The sequence below is a fragment of the Schistosoma mansoni genome, chromosome 6, assembly GCF_000237925.1.
Source record: "Schistosoma mansoni strain Puerto Rico chromosome 6, complete genome".
NCBI lineage: Eukaryota > Metazoa > Platyhelminthes > Trematoda > Strigeidida > Schistosomatidae > Schistosoma > Schistosoma mansoni.
Window position 1 is genome coordinate 14,769,779 of NC_031500.1, and position 14,654 is coordinate 14,784,432.

At 34.7% G+C, this 14,654-nt stretch overlaps 1 protein-coding gene across 1 annotated transcript in view; it reads right to left on the reverse strand.

Moving 5' to 3' along the window:
- Positions 1-6,401: 6,401 nt before the first annotated feature.
- Smp_149470 (putative tyrosine-protein kinase zap-70) overlaps positions 6,402-14,654 on the reverse strand; it is a gene marked incomplete at both ends in the record, with an annotated part of 49,610 nt that continues 41,357 nt past the window's right edge. The window contains 3 exons of the mRNA XM_018798370.1: positions 6,402-6,563; positions 7,799-7,934; positions 12,630-12,793. Of these exons, the coding sequence (XP_018653319.1) occupies positions 6,402-6,563; positions 7,799-7,934; positions 12,630-12,793 (462 nt within the window). The remainder of the gene's footprint in view (positions 6,564-7,798; positions 7,935-12,629; positions 12,794-14,654) is intronic.

A 14,654-nucleotide genomic window follows, 5' to 3' on the forward strand; every position in this document is an offset into this window, starting at 1 on the left:
AAGAGAACAAATTGTAAATGAAGAAAATCTATTTCAAAGGAACTTCTTATATAATGCATTAGCTAGCCAAAGTATTCAGTAATAATATGAATAAGGTAACAATTATATTCATATATGTTTTTGGTGGGGGACTCGTCAGCTGGATATACTTGCATCTCAACCAACACCAAGATCAGAATTTTTAATACATATGTCAAGACAGTTCTACTGTATGGGGCAGAAACCTGTAAAACTACGAAAGCCATCATCCAGAAGATACTGGGTGGTGGTGGTATGGTGGATGGTTTTGATGGAGTTTTGTTCTCTGAGCTGGATGGTTTGATCGTGGAGCTTTCATCGTCCTTCTGAACGACATCATTAGCACAAACTTCGGGTAGATGTACATAAATAAGTATGTTTAATGAGTGAATAACCTGACTTACCTTGAAATCATCTATTGTTGTAATTTTTGATATACCACCGGAACCTTGTTAAAAGAGAAAAAAGAAATGACGAAAAACGAATACAAGATGAAAATTTATCAAGTTAAAATAAATAATTTTCTATTAATAAGAATAATAATATTATAATCATCAGAAGGGGGTTTTGTGGAGATTTTAATAATTTTATATAGTTGAAATCATAAGTCAATTGAAGCTAGACGTTCATGAGGAGTCCCATAACGGGACGAAACGGCCGTTCAGTGCTTCCAGGTTTTCCATGGTGGTCTAGCTATCATTTTATATATTTTCTACATGTATACATTAAATTAATATTTTCTTTTCTGTACCATCACTGATAATGTTTGTCTGAAGAATAAATAAACTAGACAACTTGATGTTGATCAAAATTGATGGATTATGACTAGTACTATATGCGCTACTTATGCGGACAGACATAAATAGTACTTAGCAGCGATTGAAAGTGGAATACTTATCAACAGAAGGTTGAAATAAATAGAAGAGGAAGGAGAACAAAGAGTAATCAGAATGACAACAGGATTCAAGGAATGATGGAGTATGTAAAGGACAACTCAAGGAAGATATCTTAATGATATGTTCAATGTATGATTTTCATATTTTACCAAGACACTATATGATTTGAGTTTTCGTTCACTACACTAGCAGTAAAATCTAGGAAGTGCATTTCGACTTTATGCTGACTTGTCAGTTAGATTGACTTACACCTCGGTGTTATTGTATATACTGAGACTTGAACTCAGTATTTTATTCTTCAGATGTTCAACACTAGAGTACACGTAAATCTAACTGATAAGTTTCAAACAGAATGAAATGCGAATCCTTAATTCCACTATGAGTCACAATTCATCTGTTCTACATAAGTTGTAACAGAATCGTTATATCGGGGTGATCTGTACATGATCCACACACATATGCTTAATAAAATTGGTTAATGATAATATCGCTAACAAAATAATCGGGACCATTTTGTTGTAATAACATAAACTGGATGATCAGAAGGAGGTTTTGTGGAGATTTCAGTATTTTCATAGTTAAAATCATGAGTCAATTAAAGCTAGACCACCATGGAAAACCTAGAAGTACTGGACGGCCGTTTCGTCCTATTATGGGACTCCGCAGCCGTCCAGTGCTTCCAGGTTTTCCATGGTGATCTAGCTTCAATTGACTCATGATTTTAACTATGAAAATAAACTGGATGTTTAGCTAGTTTTTCTTAGTTCAAGTTGTTTGTAAACAATGTTACATTTGATTTATTTTCGTTTAAGACTAATTAGTAGCTAAGAAAATAAATCTATATATATTCAATGACATCTCTTCCCCTTCAGAACAATATTTACATAAATATATATTATCAAGTCTATTTTATTATTATTGCTATGAAATCTGTTGGATTGATTTGATGTCATTGTTTGACCTCACATAGCTTTCTTTCAACCTACACAAGAAAGTGTGGTAGATTCATACCGACTAAGGTGTCTCTATAACCCATCATACACTAGATTGCTGTTTTCTTCAGAGTATGTGACTTTTTAACTATACAAACACATTATGCTATCAAAGATTGATTGCTAAATCAATAGATTTTTTAAGTAGATGCTTTAATTTTAACTCAGTTTCTCCCTACTTAGTAGTCAACATTTCCTATTTAAACTAATTTGTAATTTATTACAACAACTAATCAGTCCAATTGGTGACCAACTGCCCAACTTCTGATACAGTTGAACTCCACTAGCCATGATGTATTCTCACTACAACTAAATCTTAAAAGTAAGAAATACTTTTCATGGAGGGAGGAGTAGGTGATAAGCTGAGCAAGCATAGATATATTACGTACCTATGCTCATCTCAAGGTTGAAGCACGGGTGCGAAACTTTGAGAAGTGATATGCTAGTGAGAGAAGTGAATTGTGTACTTACTTATGGCCCTAATCTGAATATCACTGTCTGGGCTGAAAGGACAATAGTATATGTACCTAAGATTTCTGTATATTAAAACTCGGTTAAGTAAATAAAACTTCATAGTCATTCCAGTCTTTTCTTTAGCATAATGTATTTAGAATACCGTAGAAAGCTTACGTATTAATTAAACCGAATCGCTGATAAGACACTAATTACATTTGTTTTGAAAATAATAATTTGTGCACTAAAACTGACTCTATTATATCTTGTCGCCTGTTAATTATCACTTGACAAGATGGCCAATTAGAATACCAACTTACATGACCTTAACACTGTGCCAAACCAATGACACGTTAACCAATACAGGCAGCACAGAGTTAACTCTAAGTCCTTATCTGTTTCTCTTGCTTTGCCCTGACCTTTGAGTCCAGAACACAATCTCAGCCTTTACTATATGAATCATGTATTTCAAACATAAGCAGTTTATATACAAGCAAATGAGACCATATCATATCATAAAATAGAAAATAACAAAGTGGCTGTGATTGTCAGATACTGTTACTAATAAATCGGGAATAACTTATGAGTAGTAGGCAACAGGCCAAATGGAAGCTAAGAGGAATATCAATATACATGTAATATAGTTACTTAATAGTTATCCAATAAGAACATGTACATTATAGCAGTCCATAAATAGATTCTTACAGTTACTATTCATTTATTCTTCGTTCGGTTATAACAAACACTTCATATATTTTAGGACTTATCACGTTATTATCAGGTTTTTTTTGTGGATATTATAGTTATTTTGATAGTTGAGATTGTAAGATCCATTTTGAAGGTTTCGTGTGTGAAAACCCCTCCATGCATACATTTGCAACTTGTTCTTATTGGTTTCTTTAGTTATACATTTTGTCAATCTTATTTTATAATAGTTTTCTCATTTTTTCTTTTGCCTTCACTGATTTTCTATGTTTCTTCCTGAACTTTATTTATGTTTATGTTATTTATGATCAGCAACACTGTTGAAAACTTTTCCTGCTACCGGTAGTAGTGTGATGCTTATGTAGTTCTCACACACTTGCTCAGATCTCCTTTCTTTGGTACCTTGATGAGGTATCCTTCTTTCCAGTCTGTCGACGCTTGATCTTCCTCCCAAATCTTCCTGAATAGAACGTGGAGCATACTTCCACTGATATGTTTGACTTCAGTGCTTCAGCTGGCATGTTGTGATGTGCTGCTGCTGCTTTCCCACTCTTGATCTGTCTGATGACCATCCCGATTTCTTCGATCGTTGGTGTTGTGACATCCATAGGAAGGTATGGAGTGTAAGATCAATTTTGAAGGTTTTGTGTATGAAAATCCCTCCATGCATACATTTGAAACTTGTTCTTAATGGTTTCTTTATTTGTACATTATTGTTAATCTTTTTGATGCCATTTGAGATTGTAATGTTCCATTTCATAATAGTTTTCTCATTTTTTCTTTCGCTTTCATTGATTTTCTACGTTTCATTCTGGACTGTATCTATGTTGTTTTAGTTGATATTTAATCTTGGCGGCAGCCATATTGGTTGTTCCCTCTTTGATTGTGTTGCTTGATTTGACTGGGATCGTGCATTTTGGTTGTGAATTGAAGCACTTTCCCAGGATTGGAAACACTTTGTGTTATAAAGCAACAAACAATTACTTTATCTATCCAGAAAGGATAGAATAACACTCATTTTTTGGAGCGTTCCGTAATTTTCTTATATTTCTTATCAATTTGTCTATTTATTGTAATTTAGATCGATTATTGTGGGACAAATTGTTGGTTGAATAACTGAGTGGTAATATTTGCTTAGGTAAAATTTTACATTTGTATTTATGATGAAATTTAGAAACGTTGTTACCCCAATCACGTTGTTCTGACTTCGATTGGGACGCGCGTGTCTCATCCTTTACCAGACAGTTATTCTTCAGGCAACCTAGTTTGGATCTTATAGGGATCATGAATCAATTGAAGCTACACCACCATGGAAAACGTGGAAGCATTGGACGGCCGTTTCGCCCCATTATGCGAATCCTCAGCAGTGCGCATCCACGACTCGAACCCAGGACCTTTCAGTTTTGCACACGAGCGCTTAACCATTAGACCACTGAGTTTGGCGGCATCCAACAGTATTAATGTCTAACTTATCACGTTATCCTTATACACACATTAAAACCAATCTTATACACACAAAAAAGAAATGAACTATTTACTCTAGTAACAAAAAAACAATGTGATTTTCGATCAAATTTTTACAAAGAGATATCATGAGTATATTATACTAAACACCTGTTGTTTGTTTGCCTGTCTGTTTGTTTGTTTGTTCATTTATGTTACTTACATTCATAGATCTATGATAAATTAGTTACCGATTTGTTACATTAAACAATCTGTTACTAAGATATTCATAAGTATTTCTTTACCAATTTTTATTGTCCAAATTTTAGTTCACACAAAAAAAATCCCTCCCCCCTCCAAATGTTATTCAATGTGTAAATAGAAAATTATTATTTAAATAACTTAGCAACCAAAATATCAGATATTATTCCAAGTCAATAAGTCTTTCTTAGAAGACTAAATAACATGAACATTTATTCATTAGTTAAGATCAGAAATGAATAACAAATGGAAACTACAAGAAATTCTATTTATAAAATAATAAGATCATATGATCATTGATGAATAATTTCGAAGGGGAATCCTTGAGATTCTAATGAAGTACTGTATTCCATGAAGGTCAACTATGTTCAGTCTAAGGTCAGTCAGTCAGTCAGTCAGCTACAACGTAGGACCAGGCACATATATGCATCGGTTCAAGTTGCCATATCTCGTTAGCACAACAAAATAAACATCTGATTCACAGAAATAGTAAATTTAGTGGTAGTAGTATATAAAAGATAGGTTGTATATAAGAATATAGTATAGGAAGGAAGAAAGTTATGAAGCAATTTTAATCTCAAGGTTTAAGGGAAAATAAAGAGTGTATACACCTAAACCATTGTAATCGATATTGAGCCATGTCACACAGAGTCTCCAACCATTGGTTATGATAGTCACGCGGACCCCAACCAGGTAGTCTGCATCTGCCTACATGGCTCAGAGTAGAAGTTAGTGACTTCAAGCACTGATGCCACGTTTTGGTTTAGCCGCCCCTAACTCTCTTCCAACCATCCCCAATACTAGTCAGCATCGCGCGTCGTGGTAATCGGTGTTCAGGCATACGTACGATTAAAATTAGACATGCCTAAAGGTTCACTCGTTGCTACAAGATCGAAAAGTTCTGAGTTTTATTCTCAATGAAGTGTGTAGATGAACATTACTGATGAGTCTTACACTAGTTTAAAACAGTTGTCTAAAGCTTCCTGATTTTCAATAGTGGATTAGTTTAGTTTAGTTTAGAATATAAATAATAGAATTTCATGATCGATCAATTAGAACGGGTACAGTAGTTTGTTAGTTCTGCACAGTATTGAATGGTTAGGTGTTTAGTGACGAATAAAATCGTAAACCAGTTTTATGAGTCAGATGTTACACTTTATTCAAGGAGTTAAACAATACCTGAAAACATTACGATTTTTCCCTAATATGGCTTTGCCACAACAATTATTACATTGAATGGAATATAAGACAAACTGTCATTTTATTTTAAGATAGAAAATCTGTAAAACACAAATCTATCTTGACATATCTAAATGTTAGATGGTGGTTGGAAGTTGTCAACAGGAAACCCAGAACCTAGGTTTCGTGTTATTTGGCACTCGCCGGCAAGGTGTATCTGTAATCTTGAAGGACTTAATGCTTCATGTCGGATTCAATCCCATTCTACCCAGCTTCATAGTCAGAAACGTCACCACTGAGCTATCCGGGTCGCGACTAAGTATCTATAGAACTGAGATGTATTTACAATTACACTAAGAAGGACCGGACACATATGACATTTGTCACTACCCAGTGATCAATCAATAGGTTAACATTAACTTTGAAATATGGCAATACAATAATGACATTTTTGTTAATCTAAATCTGTAAAAAATGATTTACCTTTTATGATAACATGTAACATTTCATAATTCATACACTTACCTGAAAATGAACATGTGAAATTCGATACTGGTATTGGTTTCTGTAATTTACATAATAATCCATCTTGACGAAAATGATAATGATCAATTAGCTGAAACGAAGAGGAAATGAATCACATAACATATACACTGAAACTCAAACCCAGTACCTTTCAGTTAAAACCCTTATATATTATCAATTGAGATAATATCCACAGCAGGACAATATATTTCCTTACTAATACTCTCATGCCCCCAAATGCCCTGGTACGACAGAGAGTGGGGAGAGTCAGCTCTCCCTCTCCAAATACTCTCACATGGCCACGCGTATATAGCCTCTGTCAGGGAAGTCCTACTAACTGCCTCCTCAAGAAAGGCGGTGAATGAAAAGAAAGTGTCTGACGCTTTAATCGGGTTAGTGGATATGAAGGATTTTATTATCCATATAGGAGAGTTGAAAAATCCTGGTTCCAAATCAATGGTGCACATGGGTTCCAGTATCCTGAGGGAACAAATAGTGTATGAATCAATCATTGGTCATCGCCTACATGGTACTGCATCTATCTCCTTACGATGCTCCCTGATCCCAGAGAAACAAGGAGGATCTGATGCAGATGTAAAGGCGAGGATTGGCAAAGCAAGGACAGCATTTCTACAATGCAAGAGCATATGGAACTCAAAACAACTGTCAACCAACTTCAATACGAACGTCAAGACAGTCCTACTGTACGGAGCTGAAAATTTGAGAACTACTACTACCATCATCAGGAAGGTACAATTATTTATAAACTAGTTGTCTACGCGAAATACTCAACATTCACTGGCCGGATACTATCAGCAACAGAGTTTTATGGGAGAGGACAAACCAGCTTCCAGCTGAAGAGGAAATTAGGAAAAGACGTTGGAAGTGGATAGGACATACATTAAGAAAATCACCAAACTGCATCACGAGGCAATCGCTAACTTGGAATCCGGAAGGGAAGTAGAAAAGAGGAAGGCCAAAAAAACACATTACGCCGGGAAATAGAAGCAGATGTGAAAAGGATGAATAACAACTGGAACGAACTGAAAAGGATTGCCCAGGACAGAGTTGGATGGATAATGCTGGTGAGCGGCCTATGCTCTTCGACGAGGGGTAACAAGCGTAAGTAAGTAAGTAAATGAGGAACGTTAGAAACTAGATAGCACTGTGAACATTCATTTAGAAGCTTAACAACACACACATACATGAGATCAAACCAAAAAAGCCCATTTGATTCTCGTTGGAAGTATGATTCAGAGTATTACTAGCAAATAGACAAATAAATATGTAATATTATATATAAATATGAATAAGAAGAATACTTACTTCCATAATAGTTTCAAAATATTGTCCACCTTCTATAGACCATCTACTTAAATACTCTTCAATACGATAATGTTTTGGTTCATTTTGACTTGTTAAACTTAATACATAGGTTCTATCTTCTTTACGATAACGTACTCTATACATTAAATGATAGGATGATGATGATTGAATGATTTGTTAATGGGGTTACAAAGAAAAACCATACAAAAAACACTGGTAAGATTACTATTACCGTAATTAAATTTATAAAATCAAGATAGACATCCTAAATAGTTTACCTCAGTTGAATTTGTCTTACAAAATGTAATTATAGTTCCAAATAAACTTCACCTATAGCTCTTCTAGAGGTACTGCCGCTCCCAAGTCCGAGTAAAGGGAGAGGGTTGGGTATGGGGTGGGCAACCCAATCCCGTAGATAGAAAAACCTTGCTAATCAGATTAATCCTACTAAGTATATAATTCACCTACCAAGTTTGACTGATTACTTAAAAGCAAAAATAGGGAGATAATTCAATCAACTAGAATTAATCGTGTAATGTGTCTGTCTTAAACTATAAGTTAGTTATATTTATTTATCACTCAGTCAGATAGTCAATTGTGATCAATATAGATCCTGGTACAGACATATGCAATGGTGCAAATCGTTGCATCATATTAACAAGACACAATGAAATTAACAAAATGAATTTCAATATAGATTGAAGTAATGTCTGTCTGTCCATGATTCATATGAAAGAGAACAAATTGATGATAAAAACGTTGCTGAACTATCAAGAGTATTTCGATAGTATTGCTTTCCACTGAAGTGGTTGAATTCCTTGAAAATCTATTTAGTATAGGTGAATTATACGGTGTAATATGGTGGAGATTTGTAGGTAAGGTGGATAATTTTGATGAAGTTTTGTTCTTTGAGCTGGATGTTTTAGTCGTGGAGTTTTCATCGTTCTTCTGAACGACATCATCAGCACAAACTTCAAGTAGAAGTTAAGTGTCCAAATTTCTCCACATATGACTCCCAACATGTCCTGCAGACTTCGATCTTCATTGGTTACTATTGACCTTTAACCTGACATTGTTGTCGTTCAGAAGAACGATGAACACTCCACGACCAAACCATCTAGCTCATAGAATAAAACTCCACCCAAAACGGTGTAATAGTCACACGATTTCTCCATCTCGAATTTCCACATTCATTTCAATGTTTCAAAAAATAATCGTATCACTTTGATCTCTCTACTGTTACAAAGTGTGACATCTTGCATAAAGTAGTTCGTCCTTGTACGTGATCGTTTTTTGAGTGTTTTAATAAAAATTTCATTGAAACCTCAATAAATGACAATAATTGGTCAACTAGTAAGTAACCAATATCCTGTTTCTTCCAACCCTTACTGTTCAAGTTACAGTATACAGTTTATGTGGTTTAAATGACTTGACGTCGTGATGTATCTTTCTTTGATATTAGGTGGTTTAAGAAAATTCAGAGGAAGTTTTAACTGATCTACGTTTTGTGACAATTAGCAATCTGATTGACAGAAACTTTAATCATTTCACTATAGTCCCTTCAAAAATGGAAAATCTGAGATCAAAGATTTCCATTCAGAGGAATTCCCGGCATTTCAAAATATTTATCGATTTTTATGTTGTTTTCATGGAGAGATTTGTTTAGTTTGTATTATCAATAGTTGACATTAGTTAGGGAATTACTCACTGGAGACAATGGTGGAAGGTGGCTCAATTTGGTAAATTGGTTGAAGTTAGACATAAACACCGCCGGGTGCAGACCGGTTCAGTGGTCTAGAGGTTAGGCGTCAACGTGCGAGACCGATAGGTCCTGAGTTCAAGTCTCATGAGGCAGGATCGTTGGTTTCAACTGCTGAGGAGTCCCATACTAGGACGAAATGGCCGTCCAGTGCTTCCAGGTTTCCCATGGTGATCTAGCTTCAATCGACTCATGAACTCAACTATTAGATCACTATAATATCCCGAAAACCCCTTTCTGAGAAATACTAAAAACTGTGAAGCACTGAACATTTGTTTGATTTTTTATTTAAGAATCTTTAATGACGGCAAATAACGTTTTATGACAGAATTTCAAAACGTAACCGTAACACCACCACCAACAACGATCAATTTCTTTCATGAGTCGTTCAGTATACATTTTATTCAAAATTCTGTAACAGCAGTCTTGTCTTCTTAAGTGATGAGTTGTGTATTTTTCATTAACTACCATTTATTGAATACTTATAAAACATTATTTAAGCCTCAACTTTCATAATGATACTAACCAATGTATCAGAACTCAGTGGTTAGATACGAGTTCTTAAACTTGGCTTTAAACAATATATTTTAAGAGATGGCTAATTATATAGTTATACACACATGATTGCTGGAAATAAAGCAAAATGGAATAGCGTACAAAATTCTAACAAAATCATCAGATATTGGATATTTTAATAGTGAAGTCATTAGTTCATAGACATTGAACAATCGATTTTATTCTGATGCGAAGTATCCTTTATTTATTTCAATAATTTGGCAAAAGGATAGATCCATATTGATGTATTGCACCATCATGAGGCAAGAGCTAAATTGAGATCCTCAAGGAAAAAGGGAAGGGGTAAGACCAGGTAATATATTGCATCGAAAATTGGAGGCAGACATCAAAAGAATGAATAGTAACTGCAAATAACTAGGAAGGATTACCCAGGACAAAGTTCGATGGATAATCCTAGTAAGATGCCTATATTCCTTCAAAAGGGATAAGAGGCATAAATGAGTAAGTAAGTAACTGAGCGAAATACTAGAAATCATTTAGCTCGATAATGATAACTTCACTTTTATTTACTCTCTACTTTGATTTCTTTTTCTAGCTTGATGCTATACTAAATCGAATATGAATTCATTACTTCAGATAGTTTTATATAGTAATCAACGTTTTTTCTTATAAATGAAAATCAACACGCAATATTTCGAGTTACATTTTACTTCCTTCCTTCCTCTATTTTCCATTAAAACAATAAAAGTAATAATTGAATGTTTATTGTTTTTCATCTTTTAAGTATTTCCGATGATTAACGTCAATTTGTGAATAATGAGAAGGGGTTTTGTGGAGATTTCAGTAATTTCATAGTTGAAATCATGAGTCCCCATGGGATGCCGGCTCAGTGGTCTATCGGTTAAGTGCTCTGGCTCGAGATAGGTAGGTCCTGGGTTCGAATCTCGTGAGGCGGGATCATGGATGCGCACTGCTGAGGAGTCCCGTAATATGACGAAACGGCCGTCCAGTGCTTCCAGGTTTTCCATGGTGGTCTAGCTTCAATTAACTAATGATTTTAACTATGAAAATTTGTGAATAGTAGCATATCATCTGTGTTGTTAATATTATTTAGTTGAATTTGAGATAAACAATTCTCTAGCTTATTTACTCAGTTTATCATTTCACGTCGTAAAATCACGATCGTTAAACTTAATTGACATGAGTAACTTCATAATATTTGATTATAGAGGTATTCTAAGTTTTAGGCTTGAATATTAGGTAAATATAGTAAAAAAATAGGTTGATAAGGCTGTAAACCTTCAACAACCATGACGATTGAGATTTACATTATACTTGATCGATTGTCACATAAGCCGATAAAGAATGTTGGTTAGTACAAAAGTATATTGGAAGTAGAAGGCAAAGGATGGTCAGATTATGATTGTTATTCTGTACAGATAGGAAGTATTTTGAGTTACCCTTATGGAACTCTTTAACATAATCACAATCTCGAGGCTGTGAACCAAAGGTATCATAGTGGTAAATACATTAACAGTTTTAACTGATTCAATTCTTCTTATACTATAACAAGTTAAGTATCATTTTTTATTCTCTTGGTTATTCTTGCGAAGTTTCATTCACTGTTTTGTTTAAAAAAATGTTTGAGGAATACAAGTGAAGTCATATTTATTAGCCTTCTTTTTGTTTCATTCAAAATGGCTAGTATATATATACGATTGATTGATCTTAGAACTATGACATGTCAGATTTATCTAATACTTCTAGTGGTGATCGGATTTTATCGACTGATTTACAATATGGTCCCACGAGTTCAAGTTATCATCATATAACAAAACATATTTTCATGTAAGGCAGTTGGAGTTAGTCAACAGAGTACGCTGGATCTAGGTTTCGTAAAAACTGATATTCGTCACCAAGGTGCTCCAAACATTTTGAGAGAATTGATGTTACCTAAGGGGTTGGAACCGGTGTCAAGAAGCTTCGTTTTCTGGGATGTTAGTACTGAGCTATTTAGGCAGCTAATGTCCTCCTATTGGACAGAGATGTTAGGAATTAGTTGATCCGTAAGCATTGATTATTACTGTGTTTGACAATTCAAGTCAAAAGATTTGTTTATTAGCTTAAATTATGAAGCGATTCTAGTTAGAATACCATTGAAAACCAGGAAACAATGGACAACTGTTTCGTCTTAGTATGAAACTTCTCAGTAATATGTATCCATTACTCCATCGAGAATCAAACCAAAGAGCTTGAAAATGATAGATGATAGTTCTACACCGTCTCAAACTGATTAAAGTTAGAAACTTAAATCATTAGATACTGGCTCAGTAGTCAGAAGATCAAGTACTCACCTCGAGACATGAAGACCTTGAAATTTGCCCTTGATGAGGTCATGGAGACGTACTATTGTGGTGTCCCTTATTATGACGAAACAACTATTCATTGTCTCCTGGTTCAACTAAACAACATAATTATATATAGTGTCGAGTAACAATCAATAGACTGCACAGTTAATAACTAACAACATAAACCACAATTAAATTAGATACTTACAAAAATGCACCGTCTTGATTTCCTTCACTAGCCAAACGTGATTCAGCTTCATATCGTCTTATAGTATGATGATACCATGGTTGTAATAAATGTAAATCTTTTATTACTAAAAAGCGTAAATGATTACGCATTGGACCATTTAACGCTTCTTCAACACTTTGACCCTGTAAAAGAGTGAAACAAGGGAGGAACAAGGTGAAATAAGAATGTGATAAACACAAATGTATAAAGATTAGCAGTGGAATCTAGAACGCACGTTTCGTCCTATTCGGGACTCGTAGCTGGATGTACCTGCATCCTAGAGTTATTGTTCACTCCGGGGTGAAGGTACATTCAGCTGAAAAGTCCTAAATAGGACGAAAAGCGAGTCTTGAATTCCACTGCTAGCCACCACCCATCTTCGTCTATAATGCATGTGACTGAAGACAATATCAAGGCAATCAGCACAAGATGCACATATACCAATAAGACACTGATCAAACGCAGTCCTAAATATCAGTGGGAAGATTCAAACAAATAATATCAATTGAATTAATAAATGTGTTAAAGTTAGGTTATGCACTCTCTTGGAGGTCTGAATATGATAGGCTTAATTTATATAAGGATTTGCAGATGCAGAATATTGAGAATTCCATATTTAAATAAAACAACTGTCTTACGTTTTTCGGTTTTGAAAAACTGTCTAACTAAATGCAGTCAGTAAAGTAAAAAACAAATGATTATTAACCATTATTTCACGAATAAGGATAGGTTTATAGTTTGAACTTTGAAAAATCTACATTCTCCACAAATCCACTTGTACCAACAATAGTCATGTGCTCATTAATGGCTAGCTTTAAGATGCGATTCCAGTAGTTCTAGTGAGAAGTCCTAAAAAGTGGAGTTCAACTATGTAGGGTGTGAGACAATTATCTACTAAACCCAGCTGATGAGGGTTAGACATTATCGTGAATTGATTGAATCTAGACATTGACACTTTTGAATCCTGGTTCAGCGATCTTCATGTTAAGCGTTCACGGGTGAGATCAAAAGACATTGGTTCGATTCTCAGATGCAAGGTTGAGAATAGGCACTGCTAAGGAGTTCCATGCTAGCACAACACAGTTGTACAGTGGTCCCATGTTTTCAATGCTCGTCTAGACAACATCAGTTCGTGATTTAAACTATGAAAATTTTACGATCTCCACAAATACCCCATGATAATATATATATATATATAACGAGAGATCACAAGGCATTCTGTAACTCGTTAATCAATGGCACTTCAAAAAATGAATAATGAAATAGAATTTCAGCCGTTCCATAGGGGTAATTAGTTATTTAACCTTGTCTTCATGGTTATACGCCGCACGAACACAACATTGATTACTGTTGACAAAGCAACCAACAGCATTTCAAACGAGTAAACATATGAAATATCTTTCCATTCACTGGATTTATTTTACTCGAAATGATGGTTGTGGATACTTATCCTTATCAATAATCCAGCAAGCTACAAATTGTTTATGTGAGATTCACATAAAGGCCTACAAATCAATACATCAAAAATTGATTCATTTCTTAATCCAGAATCATTTGACAAAAAACGAATGTATCAAGACTGTTTCAGTATGGTTCAACAGTTTAATACTACTCCAGTCGGCACTGATTCCTGTTAACAAAGCATCCAACAGCATTTCAAACGAGTAAACATATGAAATGTCGGAGAGACTAGACTTTATGGACGACCTTTGAACGAATCTTAAATGACCTTGAGAAATATTAGCCAATCAGAAGACGGTTAGTATACAGCAAAAATATATTATACAACACTAAAAAATTAAAGCGGATACTGTTCTTTTATATGGCTCAAAAACTTCTCAATGTCAGATATAGGTTCAGAAGTTCTAAAATCATAGTGCATACAGTACAGGAACTCATCCATATGGCTCCATAGTAGTCGACCTCTGGGGCCATGAAAAGGTCTCAAAAATTCTTTTAGCCTCGACCATATAGCTTCAATCTTGTTGGTATGGTTTAGGGTTA